The 21,741-nt window shown below is 43.5% G+C and overlaps 1 protein-coding gene across 1 annotated transcript in view; it reads right to left on the reverse strand.

The window, feature by feature from the left end:
* FDX1 (ferredoxin 1) overlaps positions 1 to 12,567 on the reverse strand; it is a 28,195-nt gene extending 15,628 nt beyond the window's left edge. The window contains exons 1-2 of the mRNA XM_045895086.3: positions 12,198 to 12,567; positions 6,797 to 6,921 (exon numbers count right to left, since the gene is read on the reverse strand). Coding sequence (XP_045751042.2) covers positions 6,797 to 6,921; positions 12,198 to 12,364 — 292 coding nt within the window. The 5' untranslated portion in view covers positions 12,365 to 12,567. The remainder of the gene's footprint in view (positions 1 to 6,796; positions 6,922 to 12,197) is intronic.
* Between the last annotated feature and the right edge of the window lie 9,174 nt (positions 12,568 to 21,741).

The following is a 21,741-nucleotide window of genomic DNA, read 5'->3' on the forward strand; positions in this document are numbered from 1 at the left end:
GTAATTCTATCCCTAGAATTTATTGCAAGGAGATTATAAAACATATACATAAAAAAGTACTTCTGAGGATGTTCACCTTAAGTTTATTTACAATAGTTGAAAATTGGAAGCCACATAAATGTCCAAAGAAAGAGATGGATAAGTCATGGCATATCCATATAACAGGAAAACATACAAACATTGTATTTATTTTTTTAAGACTTACTCGAGAGAGAGAGCATGCACAGAAGTGGGGATGGGCAGAGAGAGGGAGGGAGAGAATCCCAAGCAGACTCCACACTGAGTGCGGAGCCCGATGTGGGGCTGGATCCCATGACCCCGAGATCTCGACCTGAGAGTCAGACGCCCAACCGACGGCACCACCCAGGCGCCCCCAGACATTCTGAACGATGTTTACAAAAGAATATTTAATGTAAGATACTCTCTCATAGAATATTCAATGGGGTAAAAAAACCCAACACGTTTAAAACCAATCATCTTTTTTTATGCAAGGGATGCTAGTCCCAAAATTCTCACAGAAATCAAAACTCAAGTTGAGACTAATTTTCACATAGAAACAAATGCCAAGAGGGGCCGGGCAGGAGTGCTGGTCCGCACTTCCAGCCCACAAGCAGCAGGTAGACAGAGGCCCGGGCACACGGCGGCACGCCCACAACTCTGACCCTGGCCTTGATTTCCAGATTTTTCTGAGCTTACAAATATTTTTGCTTTTTTAAAATCCTACTTTCTAAGCACTTTTGCTCATACAGTCTCTACTCCTCCATTAACAGCACCGAAGGTCAGGGCGATTGTTTAACCTTCATCTTCCAGCGTTAGGTCACAGTGGCTGGTTTGGGGGTGTACTCCAGAGCCACGCACGCCATCGCCGGGTGAGCTAGTGAACACTGCTACGGGACAGTCAGGTTTCCATTTCTTCAACAGCGTAACAGTCCCAAGTTCCAAGGCTGCTGTCAAAGATCAGGAAGCACTTCTATTTATCTGCTGAAGTGGCTCCATCATAGGGCATTAGCACGAACACAGGCTGTAATTCTCCATGACTGTCGGCTCTGAAATTCAGTGAATCTCTTCACATCTTAAAAATGTGGACAGATTCACACAATTTCAAACACTGTGTAGATTATGAAACTTCAATAGTTTCATATTGCCCTTATTTTATCTAATTCATGTTTGCATAGAATGTAACCATAATGCAGGTTTTAAAAAGCATTGGCATGTTATTAGTGGTTATAGAGACCAGAATGGATGAATTATATTTTACAGGCTTATTAAATTTTCCAAAGTTTTCTACAATGAATATGCAGTGATTTTTTAATCAGAAAAAAAATTTTTCTGTGTTTATACAGATTCTATTTCTTACTCCAATTTTTTAATTGTAGTAAAACATACGTTAACATAAAATCTACCACCTTTAGCCATTTTTAAGTATACAAGTCAGTGGTGCTCAGTACATTCATTACGTTGTACAACCATCACCACTGTCTATTTGCAGAAGATACTCTTCAGCCCAGATTCTCCCTTCCCGTTAGTCTCTGGTAACTTCTATTCTACTTTGTCTCTCTGAATTTGCCCATTCTGGGTAGCTCATGTACGTGGAATCACAGAGCACCAGTCCTTTTGTGTCTGGCTTACTGCACTGAGCACAGTGTTCCCAGGGCTCATCCATGTTGCAGCTTGTATCAGAATTTCAGCTCTTTTTATGGCTATATAACTGTCCACTACATTTTGTTTATCCATTCATCTCCTGGTGGACACCTGAGTTGTTTCCACCTTGTGACCACTGTGAACACTGGTGTACAAGGATCTGTTTCAGCCTCTGTTTTCAATTCTTCTGGGGACACACCTAGAATGGAACTGCTGGATCACATGGTAACCCCGTGTACCTATCCACGCGGCTGCACCGTTTTGCGTTCCCAGCAGCCACGCGTCAGGCCTCCAATTTCTCCTCATCCCTGCCAACACTTGTTCTTCTCTCACTTTTCTGACAGAAGTCATCCTGATGGACGTGAAGCGGTATCTCGTCACTACATGGATTTTTATATAATAAAATAGACTAATGCAAATATTTATAACATTTTCCTGTCATAATATTCTCAGACATAATATTAACTGTATCATTATGGAAGTCCTCCGAGGTGATTACTACCATCACCCTCATTTGATAGATAATGAAAGTGAGGCGCACGTAAGGCCAGTGACTTAACCCAAGTCACGGGTATTCAAGTCAGTCACTACAGGAAAAGTTAAAACACAGAGAAAAGTGGAATAGAGATGAGAACCTCACCATCAGATCAAGAAGAGACAATCAACATTGAACATCTTCTAGTATCTTTCTCAGTGCATTCTGAAAAATAGAAAGCAACTAAAAACATTGTTTTCCACTGACAAGCATCTACCTATATGATTATAAACACAGCGGGCACGTTACCTGTAGCAGACACACACTGTAATTTAGAAATGCCATCGCGGACTTAACACAGTTCCTGTTGTTCGACATTTAGGTTGTCTCCTCTCAGTTTTTTCTTATATTTTGAAGACAGGTAACCCATTCACACTGTTCAAACCTCAAAAAGTATAAAAAGTTGTGGAATGAGCAGCGCCTGGGTGGCTCAGTTGGTTAAGCATCTGCCTTTAGCTCAGGTGGTGATCCCGGAGTCCTGGGATCAAGTCCCGAATTGGGCTCCTTGCTCAGCGGGGAGCCTGCTTCTCCCTCTGTCTCTGCCCCTCTCCCTGGCTTGTGAGCTCTCTCTCTCTCAAGTAAATAAAAAAATAAAATCTTATAAAAAAAAAAAGCTGTAGAATGAAAATCTCCCTCCTACCAACAGGTAACCACTGATATTTGTTTTTAAGGCTCCTTCCAGAGACTTTTTCTTTTAACACAGATATATAATATCCTGTTGTATAACTTATACACCAGCCCTCTACTGATGGGCATTCAGTTGTTTCAAATCTTTTGCTATTACAAATATCTCTGCAGTAATAGCCCAGTGCATAGGCCTAGTGCATATGATCGAATCTGTGGAGAAATTTATAAAAATCGATTTACTGGTCGCAGCCTCCACATTAGCTTTCTCAGAGCTCAAAAGCTCAGCTTTCTCAAGGGCATTAACAACGTTCATTATTTCATTTATGGGATCCCCACTTAGAGTGGCGATGGCCTCCACACATTCCGACGTGAAGATGCCAGAGAACACCTCCATGTAGTTTCCCCTCAGCATTTTGAACTTCTGTAAGAGCTGGTGTAACATCTTTGTCTGGAAAGTCTACCACCTGGGCCTCCTGGGGGGGGGGGGGAGCTTCTATTGACTGTTTTTTTTTTTCCTGAGTATGGGCCACACTTTCCATTTCTTTCGGTGCTTGAATTTTTTTTTATTTCAAGTGGACACTGGAGATAATACGATGTGGCAACTGTGGAAATGAGGATCTCCAGCCTGTGCCCTGGGTTTGTTGTTGCTGCTAGGTGCTTCCTGGTGACTCTCCTGTTCTAATTCTCTGAAGTCTGTCTTCCCTGTTGTGTGCAGCCACTGAGGTCTCTGCTTGCTTAGGTTGGTGGTCAGCCAGATGACCGGGCAGGGTGTCCTTCAATGCTTGGAACCAGTGAGTCTTCTACCGTTTGCTGATGAGCTTGGTGTGTGTGTGTGGTGCGCTCACCTTCGACGTTCGAGCAGCCTACATGTCTGTCTCAGCCTTCACCATGGGGGACCTGAAGACCAGCCGAGGTGAGGGGCTAGGATCCTGTCACGTCTTTCCCAGGCGTGAGCACATGTGCACAGCCTTCCAGATCCCCAGGGCATTTCAAAGCCCACTACAGAACATCTCGTTCCCCAGATCTCCCTTTTAAACGTTTGGCCGGGCTCTTCTTTGCCCAGCTGGTATGACAGTGTCGGCAGACAATGGCAGGGGACTGCTTTAGACTAAAGTCCTAGGGACAGAGCTTCTTGCACACAGCCGTCTCGGAGGCAGGCCAAAGAAGAAGCCCTGGGATGGAGCTCTCCCGGGAAGCTGTGGGACAGGTGCCCGCGTCCAGCAGACTGGACTTCCTGAGGAGTTCAAACCCCATGTGTTCCTCAGTGGCCGCGAGGCTGCTGGTCTTCACAGCTCCCGTAGTTCTGAAGCTGCAGAGTTTTCAGGCTACTGCAGAAGTGGGGAGAGGATGCGGGAAGGCCAAGTTAAAATGCCAAAAATGCTACTGTTCTTACCAAGGTCGGCGCTGTGCTAAGCACTTCGCTTCCGACACCCCATTTAATCCTCAACAACCCTAGAGGCTACAACTATTATAATCCTGTTTTTCCAAAGAGGAAACTGAGGCAAACAGATTTTCAAGTGGCTTGCTCCAGGTCTCATGGCTCTAAGAGGCAGCGTTAGTGTTGGCTTATGAACCATAATCTGATTCCAGTCTGTTCTCAATTACTGTGCGCTGTACCACTTTTCATTTGTGGAGAAAAATTCAGAGAAACGAAGTTTAGTTAAAAGTGTAGCTGAATATGGGGGCGCCTGGGGTGGCTCAGTCGGTTAAGCATCTGACTCCTGGTATCAGCTCAGGTCACGATCTCAGGGTCGTGAGTTCAAGCCCTGTGTTGGGCTCCACACTGAGTGTAGAGCCTATGTGGAGCCTACTTTAAAAAAAAACCTTTTTTCAAAGGTGTAGCTGAATATGAACTCATGAGGAAGATGAATTACAAATTTTATAGAATATATATTTTACATAAATTACCAATGAGTTCTTTCCCTAAATTAGTCATTCTTAACCACGTTATAGATCGGAACCCTGTGCAACTTTTACAATTCTACCTGCACAACTTCATCTCTCCCTGTACTATTTAGGATGGAATGCAGACGTCTGCATTTTTTAAAGCTCTGTAGAGGTTCTGAAACTCGGTCCCAGCCAAGAACCACTACATTAGACTAAAAAACTCCTTAAAATTAGAATTGTATCAACTATTTCTGGGACAGGTGTTCACACAGGAAGGACATCTCTTAGGGAAAATGGTAGAAAGGAAAAAGCCCGAGGTTTGGGAGTTAGAGACTTGAGTCCTAGACCTCCTACTTGCTCCATGTATGACCCAGGGAAAATTAATTTCTCTGAACCTTACTTTTTTCATCTATAAAATAGAAGTTTAAAAAACAAATCTAGTTCTTAAAGTTGTTACAAGAAGAGATAACATATGCTGGAATGTCATATGCACTCAAATGGGAGTTGTTATAATTTGCCCTGAAACTGACGTTAGATTTAAGAATTCAGCAAATACGATGCACTGTCAACTCTGGACAAAATCTACTCTGTGAGGTAACTGAGCAAAAACTCATAATCTCATACGGGAGAGAGGCATTCTCCCTAAAAAGGAAAACTGTGATGAGCACTAACACAGACAGGCATATTTATTATATGATGGAAAAACAGAGCAGGAGAAATAATTCTGATGTGCAAAGGGCTCTTAAAAGTGCAATGTGAACAGTGCCTTGAAAGAATGTTAGTCAGATACACTCCTTGGGCCTTACTGCAGACCAGTGGTTCTCAAACATTAACATACATCAGAATCACACAGGGGACCTGTTAAAACACACATTGCTGGGCCCTACTGCAGCCCTTCTGACTCAGCAGGTCTGGAGTGGGGCCTCAGGATCTGCATTCCCCCAAGGGACACTGAAGCTCATGGTAAAAGGAAACCCCTTTGAGAACCACCACTCCAGAGAGAGAGAGAGCGTGTGCTTGAGCAAAACTGCCAAGTGACAGACTGCGTATCCCTGAGCTATAAGAAGGCAGTTTCTGAGACACCTGCTTTGTGTGAGTGGATAAAGAACATGGTCAGATCTAGACACAAAAACTTTCTAACTAAAACACTTCCTTCTCTAACAAGAGGCAGATAAACTGCCCTTCCGAGGAAGGAGAAAGGGCAATCAAGACTCTGTGTGGTGACGCAGGTTAGCTGGACGTGTTGCAGTGACCACTTTGCAATACATAACAAATACCTAATCAGTATGTGATACACCTAAAACTAATATAACGTTAAATGGCAATTACAACTCAATAAAAATAAGATTTAGAAAAAGAGTAAGCAAAATAAAACACCCTTAAAATAATGCATTAGTTCTATCAATACAAGAAAACACCAGTCAAACCCAAATTGAGGGAGACATTTTATAAAATAACATACCAGTACTTTTCAAAAGCATCAAGGTCATGAAGAATAAGAAAGGACTAAGGAAATGTCACAAACTGAAGGGGACTACAGAGAAAGAATACCTAAATGCAATGTGGGCTCTTACATCGAATCCCAAAACAAAAGACAGTCATAGGAAACTATTAAGTCTAGAGTTTTTGAGTTTTTGAACCAACATTAATTTCTGGGTTTTGATTATTATACCACAGTTATGTAAATTGTTAATCGTAGGGGAAGCTTAGTGAAGATTATACAGGAAAATTCTTTTCTCTACGTCAAAGATATTTCCAAATATAAAGTTAAAACCAAAAAACTAAGTCAAAACTAACTACTCTTCCGTGATATGACATTCATTATCTCTAACCTGGTGTCTTTCAACTCCGGTTACTACTCCCAGCTTAGTGGCACACAAGTCATCATCGGTAAGGTAACGAGGCAACAGACTTCGGGGCACATAGTTAATTCAATGTACAAAGAAGAGAAACGCAGTGTCACTCATGTTCTTTAGAAATGAGAATTTAACACTAACACATCCTGAATTTTAACATTTTACTTAGCATGCTAAAGGTTAAAATTCTGCAAAAAAACCCCCAAAAGTTCATAAATGGTTTCACTTATAAATTTTAAGGAATACTCACCAAAACCATCAATATCTAGATTATTTTCAATCACAACATCTAGTAGAGAGTCACCAACTTTTCCTTTGGCTGTTAATGTCTCACCGTCACGGTTTACAAAGTGGACTGTTATTTTATCTTCTGAGCTGGAAAAGGAAGCAGTGCTTTATTATTTTTAATCATTTCAAGGCATACTTTAAAATAACTGTTTTCAGAACTTGTAAGATGGAAGAAAATAGGATGTGCGTGTACGGAGGCACACCCACGCACACAAATGTGGTTTGGTTTTTTTTTAAGATTTTTATTTATTTGACAGAGAGAGACACAGCGAGAGAGGGAACACAAGCAGGGGGAGTGGGAGAGGGAGAAGCAGGGGGAGTGAGAGAGGGAGAAGCAGGGGAGCCCGATGCGGGGCTCGATCCCAGGACCCCGGGATCATGGCCTGAGCCAAAGGCAGGTGCTTAACAACTGAGCCACCCAGGTGCCCCAATGTGTTTTTTATAGTATTTTCTTTCCTTTCCAAAGTTTGAGAAGAAGACATCACAAAGCAGAGGCATGTCTATCTATCCATCTACCAGAGTGGAAGCTCTACCCACCACCTTAAAGGAAAGAGCAACCACACTGCTAGCAAGGCCACCTGTTATGTCACCCCAAGGGTCACGGTCATAGGTCCCAGTCATGTGAAAACATTTGGCAATCCTCATCAGTCAGGAAATCTATGTTGCTCTCACACAGCACTCTGAAAAGCAACGTCTCTACGTAGTGTCCCTGAAAGACGAGACCGTGGTTGTGGAGAGCTGTGCAAAGGCCCATGGTTCTGCGATCAGTAAGACCCCTGTTGTGCAGCTGTCTGGTGGGCACTGCTGGGAGGCAGCGGTCCCATCGTTTTCTGAGAATTTAAACATCTCACTTTGGTCCACACCATGTACTCAAAAATCAAAGGGACTGGTGTAGATTTGTATTTATTTGAATCCATGGGAAGATAAATATAATGCCTCCTTATGTGTTTTATTATAGGATATTATATTATCCATCAGAGTTAGCTCATGACGGACTTAAATTTCTTTCCCTTCTCACAAACATCACTCCACTATTTGGGAGAAGAAATTATATTAGCTTGTCATCTACCACTGGTCATTTTTAATTTTTACCTCACAACTGAAAAGATGTACTTCAGCTAAAATAATTGGTTGTAATTTTCACTACTGCCAATGGATGGTAATAATCCAGCAAAGAAAACTTTAATGTAAGTAATAACCTAGAATTATATTACCCCAAATTATCAAGTAAATTATCTTATTTAACAAATGAGGCAAGTGAAAGCCCCTTTCAGTAATGCCCTCCCTGATAATTCAATGCTAGAAAAAGAGAATTCTGAGAATTAAAAATTACCACCTATGTGTGTGTGTCTGAGAGAGAGAGAGAGAGAGGGAGGGAGAATGTCCCTCCAAAAGGGCCTGTGCTCTCCAACTTCTTTTCACAGCGAAAAAATACTTTAGAAATAAGTACTCCTGAACATTATTCATGATTTTCAACTAGATAACTGCCATCTCTTCAAGGCAGAATGGCTGCGAATGAAGATACTCTGGAGGCAGGGGTGGACTCCACTTTGGAGGTTATTAAAAGAATACAGACTAAGAAAGAACGTAGGAGACAATGACCTCAGAGATATTCAGGAGGCAGAAATAGAAGGTTTTGTTGACCATCTATACAAGGTAGACTGGGAAAGAGGGAAAAAACAATGCTGAAATCTGCAGCTCAGGCAATGAGGGGGTCCAGTTTAACCTAGAGTTAACAGAGATGGAGCAGCTTTGGGGAAGATGGAAATGAGTTCAAGTCTAAACCTGTTTTAATTGAGTTAAAAGAAAAAAACCAGAGGAGAATGTCCAGAAGCCAGATGGAAATATGGGTCTGAGCCCAGCACTTCGGTCTAGGGATCTGACGTGCACAAACGCCCAGGAGCTAAAGCTGCAGGAAGGACAAGAGCAAGAATCCCATCGTGTGTGTGCACCACTGAAAGCCAGAGGTTTTACGATTGCTCTTCTTCTGGATCATTCTACAGCTAAGCTTACAGCACAGAAATCTCTGATATCAGACCCCTCTCTTCTGTAAAATCAGGGTAACATTTATATTCTAGTTTTAACAATGGAGGCAAAATACCTAATGCAGAGGAGCACTCAACAAACACAGATTAATAACTTTAAGGCCTCAGTCCTTTTGTTGCTAAAAAGCCTAAACTGCTGTGTATTAAAAGTGTACAGTCCCCAGAAAAAACTGCAGAGTGAGAGCAATGAAAGGTTTGCCAAAGGACCGGAGAGGACGCAGAAAGGAGAGAGGAAGGGTAATCCACAGTGGACAGACTACGGGATGTAAGAATCAGATGCAGATTCTAGCTGTGTTTCTGACACACACACATGAGAAGACCGTGGGAAGCCACTTACTTCCTGGCGGGGGGGGGCGGGGGGGGAAGATGGGGACAACAGTGACTTCACCAAGCGGCTGAGACAATTAAAGTCTGTGGAAACTTTGTTCCTTAAAGCATTATACACATGGATGTTACCCAAATAACTTTCTCCGTTTGCTATGAGTAATTGGTATTGGTGGATTTTATATTTCCTCCCCAATTCTGAGAACTAGCCAAAAGCATTGAGGGGTTCCCCAGGATAAGATTTCATGCACTGAGAAATACAATCCTTCTAAATCTTCTACCATCAATTAATCAGTCAGCACCACACGCAACTCTTTTCTTCACCTGTTACCTTCTCCTACTGTCATTTATTCTGCTCAACCACAGCAGGTATTTTAAGGAAGTTGTCAGGGCGCTCACCATAGCACATACCCTCCCCCATGTCCATCACCCGGCCACCCCATCCATCCAACCCCACACCATTCCAGCAAGCCTGTTTGTTTCCTGAGATTAAGAATTCCTCATACCAGTGAGGTCATATGATACATGTCTTTCTCTGATATATTAAATGTTAAAAAAAAAGAAGAAGAAGAAGATAGTAGGAAGGGGAAAATGGAGGGAGGGGAATCGGAGGGAGAGATGAACCATGAGAGACTATGGACTCTGAGAAACAAACTGAGGGTTCTAGAGGGGAGGGGGGGGTGGGAGGATGGGTTAGCCTGGTGATGGGTATTGAGGGCACGTTCTGCATGGAGCACTGGGTGTTATACGCAAACAGTGAATCATGGAACACTACATCAAAAACTAATGATGTGACGTATGGTGATTAACATAACATAATAAAATTAAAAAAAAAAAAGGGAAGGCAGTGGTAAAGTTTGTAACAGACTTCTCCCAGGGAGGGAAGTGACAGCTGCTCATGCCCACCTTTTCACCATACGGGGGGGCCCCTGGGGCACTTGGTCCAAGGAAAGGGCCCCTTCTAGGGCTCCCTACTTCCATAACCACCTAAACTCTTCCAAATGACTCTATGGGCTACAGAATTATCAACGCTTACGGTGCTCGAGAAAACAAGCGAAAACGACTTGAGTTGTATTCCTAGTATGCCAACTACTTGATACGAAATTTTTATTCCCTATCCCACCTACCTCCCAGGATTTTCTTGAGAGTGAAGTACAACAGTTTTTGTGAAAGCCCTTTGGAACCTAAATCACTACGAAATATAAAGTATTTTGTCAGGATATTTGGAGCAAAAGGAGTTTTTTCAACTCTCAATTACTGATGACTTAGCTACATGTTAAACTTCCCGAGACGGGACTACAGCCTCAGGCTGCCCTGTTCAATGGAACTTTCTGCACTAGCAGAGATGTTCTGTACCTGCAACGTCCAGTACAGTAGCTACTGGCCCCACGCGGCTGTTGAGTACTTGACGTGCGGCCAGTGCAAATGGAATGCTGAATCTTTTCACTGTATTTAACGTAGGTTATCTTAAATAGCCACATGTGGTTAGTCATATCCAAACTGGAAAACACAAGCCTCAGACAGTAAGAGTTGGAAAATCTAGTCGTAGCTCCAAAGTCTGTAATACAAGGCACAAGGCCATCCATTGAAACGGTGCCAATGAGGAGGAAAGCAGGATTATGAGGGAATGGAACAGATGTGCTTCCCTCTGACACAACTTGATATAACCAAGTTCAAACTTAATAAATTTGGGGGACATAATTCCCATTTACAAAAGCACTCATTTTCTTTAAATACTAGTTTCGTAAATATGCTCCATATATGTCCCAATTTATACACGATTTTTCAAGAATGCATCCTTTGCAGAAAGCAAGACATATGCATGTAGAGAGGTCAAGGCAGGGAAATGTCAGGGAGATAGGGACAAATAAATCTGGCTTGCCTTCTCCAGTATCTCCCTCACAGTCCACGCAACAAAAATTCATTGAGCACACACTACATAATAGGATGAAGGGGAAAGAGATTAAGTCCTAGCTCTGTTCTTGGGGACCTTATCAAGAAGAAACCAGATAAGGCAGCATACAAATCCAACACTCTCTCCGCCCAGTTCCTGCATCCTGCTCCGGGACAGCGCGGGGTCAGGGGAGTTGTTCAGAGACCTGGATTACATAAGGCTACACTGCTACACTCTGAAACGATGAGTACATTTTAACTCTCTTAAATCGCAGGGGATTGTGTCTTTGAAAAACAAACATGCCCAAGAATATTAAACTTCAACATATTTGGGGAAAATTTTTTCACATCTCTTTCAACACTTAGTACAGAACACAGCACCGTGGGCCTCAGCAGCTACCGCTGCCAAGTGGCATCCCCTGAACCCTCCCCATCTGCCAGCACAAGACCACCTGTCCTACCTGACTTATCCTTCAAATAACCGTGTGAGGTCTATACTGGTGTTATGCTCCATTTATAAGTGGGGAAGCTGAGACCTACAGTAATGCAGAAGTTAGACATTCAGCCCAGTTTAAAACCCTGCCTTGCCAGTGCAAGGCAGAGGCTTTTAGCCCTCTTACCAGCTCCGAGAGCGGACAGGGAAGTGCAGGGCACAAAGTGGGTGTATTCCAACAGGCACTCCCCTGCCAGAGAACTGGACACTCAATGTCCTAACAGGGCCGGGAAAGGCCCAGAACGAGAGCTGCTGGCCAGGACGTCCGTAGGGGACATCTTACGAAGGTCACTGCAGGCTCCCGGCAGAGCAAAGGTCAGCCGCCGAGCCAAACCACGGGAGAAGGCCGGCGGCAGAGCGCACGGCTTTCTGCAGGACCCCGGCGGCGCGGGGAAAGGGCGGGCCGGGGTCCCGGGGCCCCGCTTCCCGCAGGCGTCGGGGGCTGGGAAAGGAAGCGGCGGGGCGACACAAGGGACACAGGGCCCCGAGGGGCGAAGGGCGAGCAACCGCGGGCAGCGCCCGGGACGCAGGCGCCCGAGAAACCGCGCGCCGAGCCGGCCGCGCGCCGGGGGACCCCGCCCGCATGCGCACGCCGGGCCGCGCCTCACCTGCTCCGCGCCGGCGCCGACACGCTCAGCGCCCGGGCCGGCCCCCCCGCGCCGCCGCCCCGGCCCGCGGCCGCGCGGGGTCCGGCGAGGAGCTGCCAACGCCGGGCCGCGCCGCCCAGGGCCGCGGCCGCGGCGCGCAGGAGCCGGGCGCCCCCCGCGGCGGCCATAGCCGGCGGTCTGGTAACAGCCGGAAGCGACGCAGGCCGCACGGCAGCGGCCGCGAGAGGCTCGGCGCGCGCGAACGGGCCGCTGTGCCGGCGCCGGTCGCCCGGGGACCCGTGGGGAGGAGCGCGGCGGCTGGGGCCCCGGCGAGGCCCTGCTCCGTGCGGCGGCCGCGGGCTGCGCGCGCCTTCCGGGTGACCTATAAACCCGGCGGCACCCAAGCGCGGCGCCTCCCCCGGCCCGTTCCCACGCCTCCCGGGCGGGTGTGGCCTCCAGGGGGCGGGGCTGAGCGCGGGGCTGAGCGCGGGGCTGAGCGCGGGGCTGAGCGCGGGGCTGAGCGCGGGGCTGAGCGCGGGGCTGAGCGCGGGGCTGAGCGCGGGGCGGGCGCAGCCGCCGAGCCGGTGGCCGGCGCCTTGCCGCTCCGTCCCCCGTGGGCGCGCAGGAACGGGGAGTTCTACGAGGCCGCCGAGCGTTGGACGGAAAGGTGAGGTGAAGCGACCCGCAGGGAACGGAACCACGTCAGTTCCTCGCTCCTCTCGCCTTCTCCCTGTTCGAAACCCGTGCGGGCGATCGTCATCCTGGAGTTCAAATTGGGGGGAAATGAAGTCTGGGCGTGTCAAACAAGGACAGGAGGGACTATCACAGAGCCGACAGACGTGACGCACAGGAACAGTTATGACTGTACAGTTGTAAAGGTCGCAGTAATGAATAAACTCGGGGATACTGGAGAAAGGTAATAATCCAGGGTAAATAAATGCTTGTTCGGCACATGAAATCCATGTGTTTGGAAACTTTTTGATGGACTGAGTTTTTTTCCCCTTGGGGGCTCCTACAAAACGCAAGGAAGAGGAGATTAAAAATGCACGTTATCATGATTGATACGTTGTGGTGGAGAGAACGTGGGCTTTGAGGTCAGAAATAGCAATGTTCAAATCCAAGGTCTGCCACTCCCGAGCTCTGAGGCCTTGGATGAATTATTGTCCTCGAGGATCAGAGTTTCCAAAACACTTAAGCGCTGATAAGATGTTCCAGTCTCCAGGGCCGTTCTGAGGGTTACAGAAAAAACGCACAATGGCCTACATAGTGCGTCACGAACCTTAATGTGATAACTTCCTGGGCCCCCTCCCTAAAGCCATCTTTAAAGACGCGAAAGATCATAGTCAAGTGGATTTTGCAGAAATTGTGCTGAACACAATAAAAGATACTTTAAAGGATATTCAGAACAAGAAAGTATAGACCTGAGTAAAGTTTCTTGAGACAAGGCGTGCTGGGCATTGAACCTGATGGCAGAAGGAGGGCAATCGTTTGGCTCCCAAATTGTCTAAATCTTCCCATAAAGAGAAAGACTTTCAGGCTGGAAAGGGCACGACAAACCCGACAAGTAGTCGGAAAGAGGAAGTTGTAAAGAACAGTTCATTTTTTTTTGTAAGATCAAATCTTGAGTGAGATGAATTAATTGTAGGAAGAAAACGGGAGGGGCAGGGAGTGCAAATGTTCTCTCTTCTCTCAACAGATCCAGCTTCAGCTGGGTTTTAGTGCTTCCAGCTTTGTGCCTTGTGGGGTAGTTTATATACATGGTTCATCTTAGTAGCCCTCATACTACCCGTGACATGGCTTTGAGCATATCAAGTGGGCAGTAAAGATTGGCGAATAAATGAATGTTGTCGTGTAACTTCCATTAGTAATCGAGACAATTCCTGAAGCATGTACCTGAAAATTAAAGATGGAAAACGTTCTCTGGATTTTTCAAAGATGGATAAGGCTTGATTCCAAAGATTACAAATATCAACTCAGCAGTATTCCAGAGGGGATTTATATATTTCTCCATCTTATAAAACTCCCATCCCCAGGGCACCTGGCTGGCTCAGTCCGTAGAGCACATGACTCCTAATCTCAGGGTCATGAGTTCAAGGCCTACCCTGGGCTTGGAGCCTATTTAAAAAAACAAAAAGCTTCCACCTCTCCATCTTTCACTCCTGTCAAAATCTGTCCATATTTTGAAGCTCATTTCAAATTATGTCTTTCCTATGAAGTTGTGCCTGTTTATCCCAACCGATCATCCTTCCCCTCTGCTGAATGCCTAAGACCTCTGTCAGTTCTTGTAAAACTGATAGTACCTGTTATTTCAAATAGAGTAATGTTCGTGAGAGTGCTTTGTAAACTGAAAAGTGTCATAAAAATTCAGATTCGGTGTTTATTGAACACCTACTCTGCACTTCATGGTACTGTGTGCTCCATCGTACATACTTTATGTAGCCCCTCTAGGCAGAAGCTTACCGAAGTAAGGATGCTGTCTTACTCATCTTCGTCTGCCCAGCACCTGGCACAAAACGGCCATTTAATAACGTCTCTGTTAAGAGCTGTGTTAGGACCTTTCACAATGTGTATCTCCTTTCATTATCACAGCAACTCTGTAGAGTAGACATGCCTTTAATCAATAAATGCCTTTAATCAAAAAATATTTTTTGACATAAACAACGTGTAGATCACCATGCAAGTGCTGCAGACACAGCAGTGAAGAAAATAATCCCTCCCCTCTTATTTTACAGGTGAAACTGAGGTGCCCAGTGGTGGTTTTCTTGGAATCATACTGCTAGTGAGTTGTAGATCCAAACTGTAAATCTAGGTCTTCTTGGTCCCAAGTCCAGGGCATAAACACAAGAAATGATATTTTTATTCTTATTATATTTTATTATGTATTTATACATATAATTTTATCATATATATATATATATATATTTTTTTTTTTTTTTAAGAGAGGGAGAGCAGGAGGAGGGGCAGAGGGAGAGAGAGACTCTCAAGCAGACTCCATGCCCAGTGCAGAGCCTGACACGGGGCTCGATCTCACAACCCGGAGATCATGACCTGAGCTGAAATCAGGAGTCGGACAGTTAACTGACTTAGCCACCTAGGTACCCCTATTATTATATATTATTAATGTGTATTTACATGTCACATTTTTCAACTCTATATTCGATAGTAGATGCTTTAGAGTCTACAGGGTCCCTATAAGTTAGGAATAAGGTCAGCAATTATCTAAATTTTTTAAAAAGAATACAAAATTAGACCTAAGTAGATTTCACCACATGAAATTACTCTACCCCCAGATGATTTATTAATATGGCTGATGATACTGGTATGGTTCCTAAATTTAAAGATATAATTGATATTTAAATTAATTGACCTTCCTGCCTGCAGTCTTGTCTTGCTCTAAGACATCCTCCATACTGCTAGTAGGCTGATCCCATTAAAATACTAGTATGATTCTGTTACTTTCTTGAAAATCCTTGAGTGACATTTTATCACCATTTATTTATAGCATAAAACAAATTGCCCAGCTGGACACACAACCCCCCTCAAACTCTGCCTTCCACCGCCCATCAGTCCCGTATCATGCCTTTCTCCTCTGCTGGTTATGTTAGCAGCCTGAACCTGGCTGACTTAGAACCGGTCTCCAGGACTCCAGTCCTTGGAGGAACCATTCTCTGGCAGATGCATCTTTGGGAGCCTAACGCACTAGAAATCCCTCTGTCACAGCTTACAATTAAATTGTTACATGCAAATCAGAGCTTGGATCAAGTGACTTGCTCAGTTTCAAGTCCCGTTTCTTTGTTAAGATTATTTTTTATATACTTCTTAACTTCTTAATGTGCCCTTCAATTTTTTTTTAATATGTTATTTATTTATTTGAAAGAGAGACAGCAAGAGCGAGAGACGGAACACAAGCAGAGGGTGTGGGAGAGGGAGAAGCAGGCTTCCCGCCGATCAGGGAGCCCGATGTGGGGCTCGATCCCAGGACCCCGGGATCAGGACCTGAGCCAAGGGCAGCCGCTTAACGACTGAGCCACCCAGGCGCCCCTATCCTTCAAATGTTAATAGTTGGTTGTCTTTTTTTGTCACGTTAGCCACTGGTGATGAGCAATTCGCTTGGGGTTGCAAAATGCAGGTGTTCTAATCCTATCATTCCTTCTCCATTGATCACCTAGACTACTTCGCTAGACAGATTTGCCTTCATCTTCTATTCAGATCTCCTCTGAACCTGTATGGGAAAGGCAAGATAAAGGCTTGTTTCCCTTTATTTATCTGCTATACTTACAGGTTTATTCATGTTCTCTCTTTACTCAAAAGCTGATTTAAAAGTTATAATCTTCTGGGGTGCCTGGGTAGCTCAGTCAGTTAAGCATCTGACTCTTGATTTGAGCTCAAAATCATGATCTCAGTGTGGTGAAATTGAGCCCCACTTCGGGCTCCGCACTGGGCGTGGAACTTAGATTCTCTCTCTGCCCTACCCCCCCTTTAAAAAAAAGTTATAATTTTCTAATAAATAGTATATTTCACCTAGATATTCAAAATCTGTTGGCATAAATTTTTTTCCTAGTTTTATCTTTTTTTAAAAAATAATCTCTGATATATCTATAACTACATTTCATAATTCTTATATTATTTTCTGAGGTTTTTTTCATATTTCTTATATTATTTTCTGAGTCTTTTTTCTTTGAATAATCTTAGCAAAAGTTTGTTTTATTGGTCTTTTCAGATAACAGCTTTGGACAGTGGTTTTCTGTGCTATATCTTTGTTTTCTAATTGTACTCATTTTTTTTTTAAAGATTTTATTTATTTGACAGTGAGAGAGGGAACACAAGCAAGGGGAGTGGGAGAGGGAGAAGCAGGCTTCCCGCTGAGCAGGGAGCCCGATGCGGGGCTCTATCCCAGGACCCTGGGATCATGACCTGAGCCCAAGGCAGACGCTCAACCGACTGAGCCACCCAGGCACCCCTAATCTTATTCATTTTTTTTAAAGATTTTACTTTTAAGTGGTCTCTACACCCAGTGTGGAGTTCAAACTCACAACCCCGAGATCAGAATCACACAGTGTACCTACTGAGCCATCCAGGTGCCCCTTAGTCATTTATCTTTATGATTTCATTCTATGTTCTTGGGATTACTTGTTTGTTCTTTTTCTAACTTCTTGATCTAGATACTTAGTTTATTAGTTTTCAATTTGATTTTTAAAAGAAGTATTTAATTTCTCTAAGTATTTAAGGTTCCTCTAAGTGTGTTTGGCTATGTCAAGAGTTTGAAACGTGATATTTTCTGTATTGTTTGGTTTAAGTATTATCAGATTTCCATGCTGTTTTTCCTCTGATGGTGAGCCATTTGGAAGTGTTTTAAGTGCCTAAATGTACAAAGGTTGGAAGTCAGTAACACCGCGGAAGCAAAGATCAGTGAACCTGAAAATGTAGCAATAGAAAGTTTCCAGAATGACATTCAAAGAGAAAAAAGACTAGAAAACCATAAGAACACGGCATCGTTGGGCTGTCAGACGATATCACATGGTCTAACACACTTCTGTTTGGAGTCCCAGAAGGAAAGAGAATGAGACAGAAATGAAGACGTTTAAGACACTTTTAAACCAACAAAAATTAATAGAGCTCTTGCTCTCAGACTCACTGAAAGAACTTATATAAAGAGGGTATTTGGTAGGCAGCTTCTGACATGGCTCCTGTGAGCCCCACCTGTTGGGATTCACACCTAGGTGTAATCCCCTCTTCTTGAGCGTGGGCCGGTCCTAGTGATTGCTTCTAACAAATAGAATACAGCAAAAATGATGGCATGTCACCTGTGCATTATGTTACAAAAGACTTTAATTTCTGTCTTACTGGTTCTCTTCCTCTGTTGCCCTCTTGGTTTACGTGCTTTGATGAAGAAGCTGCGGGTTGGGGACACTCACGTGGCAAAGAACTAAGGACAGCCTCTAGCAAACAGCCAGCAAGGAACTGAGACCTTCGTCCGGTTATCCAGTCACGAAGAACTGAATCCTGTCAACGACCATGTGAGTGGTCTGGGAGGCAGCTCCTTCTGCAGTGGGGCCTTGAGATGACTAAATCCCCAGCTGACACCTGACTGTGGCCTCTAAGGGACCCTGAAGCAGAGGGCCCAGCGAAGCCACCCCAGATCCAGAAACAGATCGTAAATGTTGTTTCCACTCATTATACTTTGGAGCAATTTGTTATGCAGCAATAGATAGCTAATACAATGTTCTTCAAGAATAGTGAAATTGAGGGGCGCCTGGGTGGCTCAGTTGGTTAAGCGACTGCCTTCGGCTCAGGTCATGATCCTGGAGTCCCGGGATCGAGTCCCGCATCGGGCTCCCTGCTCAGCGGGGAGTCTGCTTCTCCCTCTGACCCTCTCCCCTCTCATGTGCTCTCTCTCTCTCTCTCTCTCTCTGTCAAATAAATAAATAAAATCTTAAAAAAAAAAAAAAAGAATAGTGAAATTGAACCCAAAAGGAAGGACTAAGAGGCAAGAAGAAATGATAAGCAAAAAATTAGCAACCATGTGGATAAATCTAAATAACAATTGGTTGTAAAATAATAACACCAACTGTGATCTCATGAGAAGATAAAAATAAGAGCAAGATAGAATTATATTATTGAACCAATATGTAGTCAGTAATAAGACTGAAAGTGTTATTGACACAGTCCTCTCTCCCTTTCTTCTTTTTGGTAACAGAACATCTTGCACTTTAGCTGAGCACGTGCCTTACTCACCAGAGACCACATTTCCCAGTTGCTTGTGCAGGTAAGTGTGTCCCTGTAACAGCTTTTGCTAAAGCCATGGAGGTAGAAGTGATGTATGCAACCAGATAGTCTTTTTAAAAGGAAGCTCTTTGTTTTCCTTTCTGTCTGTTTTCCTTTCAGCAACCAGGGTGATCACGTGGGAGGCAAACACAGAAGCTAAGTATCAGAGATGACAGACGGTCAGAGCTGGTCTACCAGCGTGGGTTCCCATGTGACTGCGTGTGGCCGCCTTGCCTCCCAGCGTTGACTGCTGCAGCCTGCTCTGCAAGCCCAGCCCGCTTCTGAAGTGCTTCACGAGAGAGAAGTTGACATGGATGCTCCTTAAGGTACTTATTTTAAAGACTTTTTGTTACCATAGCTTAGCCTTGATCCTGACAAATACATCCTTTAAGCTCCAAAAGAAAGAATAAAAGAAAGGAAAAAAAAAACATTTAAAAGCACATATTTTAAAAGAATAAAATGAAATCTTGAAAATAAGTTCCAATATCTCAAAAGTAAATGGATTAAATACACCAATGAAAAGGCAGACTTTTGTTGAGGATGCAGAAATTCTGACTCTATGACATTTAGAAGAAATGTATCAAAATTACAAAAGGTATAAAATGATAAAAAAAAATATCAGGTAAATACAATCAAAAGATAGCTTGCTGTATTGCTGTCCAATTAAAGGGACTTTATTTAAATCCAATTAAATAGATGTGGGGGGGAATGCATTATAAAGGATAAATATGGTCACTAAAAAATGCTAAGCATTTAAATTAATTTGGAATGTCCAGCAACTCTAAACTTACAAGTCTCTAACAATACAGCATATATTTATGAATATATGTTTTATATAAAACAATTTCATGGGAAAATGGGCAAATATGCAATCACATAGGGAGATTGTTAACATACTTCTTTTGGTAATTAACAGATCAACTATTCAGTAAGACTAATAAACTTGATACATTTGGTAACCCGTACTTAGTTAAATAATCTAATTTTCCAATTAAGTACAGAGGAAACACATAAAAATTGACAGTGTCCTGGGTAATAAAGTATCAGTAAATCTTAAAAAATTGATATAGAGACCACATTGTAGTTGAAAATAAAAATAAGGGTTATTTACTTTGTTCTAAAATTTAAGTACTCCAGAAGATAGATTCTAACTGGATTTACATGTAGGTTAACTACCTCTGAGATATTTATAGAATTCTGATATTTCAGTGTTGGCATATTTTGTTTTCAGGACCATACTGTAGTAGAGATCAGTAACATAGATTGGTAGCGCTTTATTCACGCTATTATTGAAAAAGGTGAGCTGCACAATGTTAACTCATTTTCATTCAGTTTTAAGTTGGAGAAAATGGCCAGAAATTCTTTCAACTCTACAATTTAAAAAATGCAGTGTAGGCTATGTTTTTAATTTCTGAAATTTGGGCCAAACTACTTCTTGCCAAAAGTTTCCAAAGATCTAGTTTCACCAGGCATGAGAAAATCACCCAGTGCATCTATACATACACATATGTGTGAGGCAGAGACAGATTGAGCAATGCCCTTGAGTGATACCAGGGGTTTGATTTTCTTGCCAATAGCTCAAAAGTCTTCTTTAGCCTCAGGTCTGGACTAAGTCCTCTTAAATGTTTGTAGAACAACAGACTGGCCTATTGTGCACCTAATTCAAAGGGTCTAAGCCAGGAGAATGTATGGTTTGTGGTACTGTTCATTCACAATGTGTCACTTTAAATTTTTTAGTACGAAACGCATAGTAAATGGCTGTAAATACTACGTCCTTGCATAAGATTGCTACCTTATGTATTAGTTCTCTTTTGCAGCCATATCAAAATGATTATCTTACAATTCTGTTGGTCAGATTTGAAATGGGACTCACTGGGCTAAACTTGAGGCATCAGCAGGGCCACGTTCCTTTATAGAACTATAAGAGAGAATCTGTTTCCTTGTCTTTTCAGGCTTCAAGAGGGACACCTGCATTCTTTTTTTTTTCCCTTCATTTGAGAGAAAGTGAGAGCGAGAGAGTGAGCACGAGCATGGGAAGGGGCAGAGGGAGAAGCAGATTCCCCGCCAAGCACGGAGCCTGACTTGGGGCTCAATCCCAGGATCCTGGGATCATGACCTGAGCCGAAGGCAGACACTTAACCCACTGAGCCACCCAGGCGCCTTTTTTTTCCCCCCACCTGCATTCTTGGGCTCATTTCTAGCTTCAAGAAACCAGCAACATCTGGTCAGTTGATTGAGTCCTGATATCATCACATCTCTTGGATCTTTCTTTCTTTTTTTTTTTTTTTTAACATTTATTTATTTATTTTAAGTAATCTCTATCCCCAACATGGAGCTTCAACTCAGGACCCCAAGATCAAGAGTTGCATGCTCTTCTGACTGAGCCAGCCAGGTGCCCCTCCCTGACCTTTCTTTATCATATCTCTCTTTTACCGCAGCAGGAGAGGTTTTCACTTTTAACAACTCATGTGATTTATTGGGGCCCATCTGGATCATCTAAGGTAATCTCCATTCTCAAGGTCCCTGCTTCTAATCACGTCTGAAAAATACCTTTTGCCATATAAGGTGACATATTCACAGGTTCCAAGAATTAGGGCATGGACATATATACATGGGCCATTATTTTGTCCCCACGTTTGAGTTTAAATATCAAACAAGTTCAGCATTTACACTAACCAGTAGAGGATCCTTTCCATCATCACTCTTACTATCTGAGCTGATTCTGATCGCTATTCATTAATTAAGGTTTCAAGACTTTCCTCAACATATAGAAATAATATGTATTGTACCTACCATTGGG

Source organism: Mirounga angustirostris, unplaced genomic scaffold (genome assembly GCF_029215605.1).
Source record: "Mirounga angustirostris isolate CCGP_5_RB_7025 unplaced genomic scaffold, mMirAng1.0.hap1 SCAF_13, whole genome shotgun sequence".
Taxonomy (NCBI): domain Eukaryota; kingdom Metazoa; phylum Chordata; class Mammalia; order Carnivora; family Phocidae; genus Mirounga; species Mirounga angustirostris.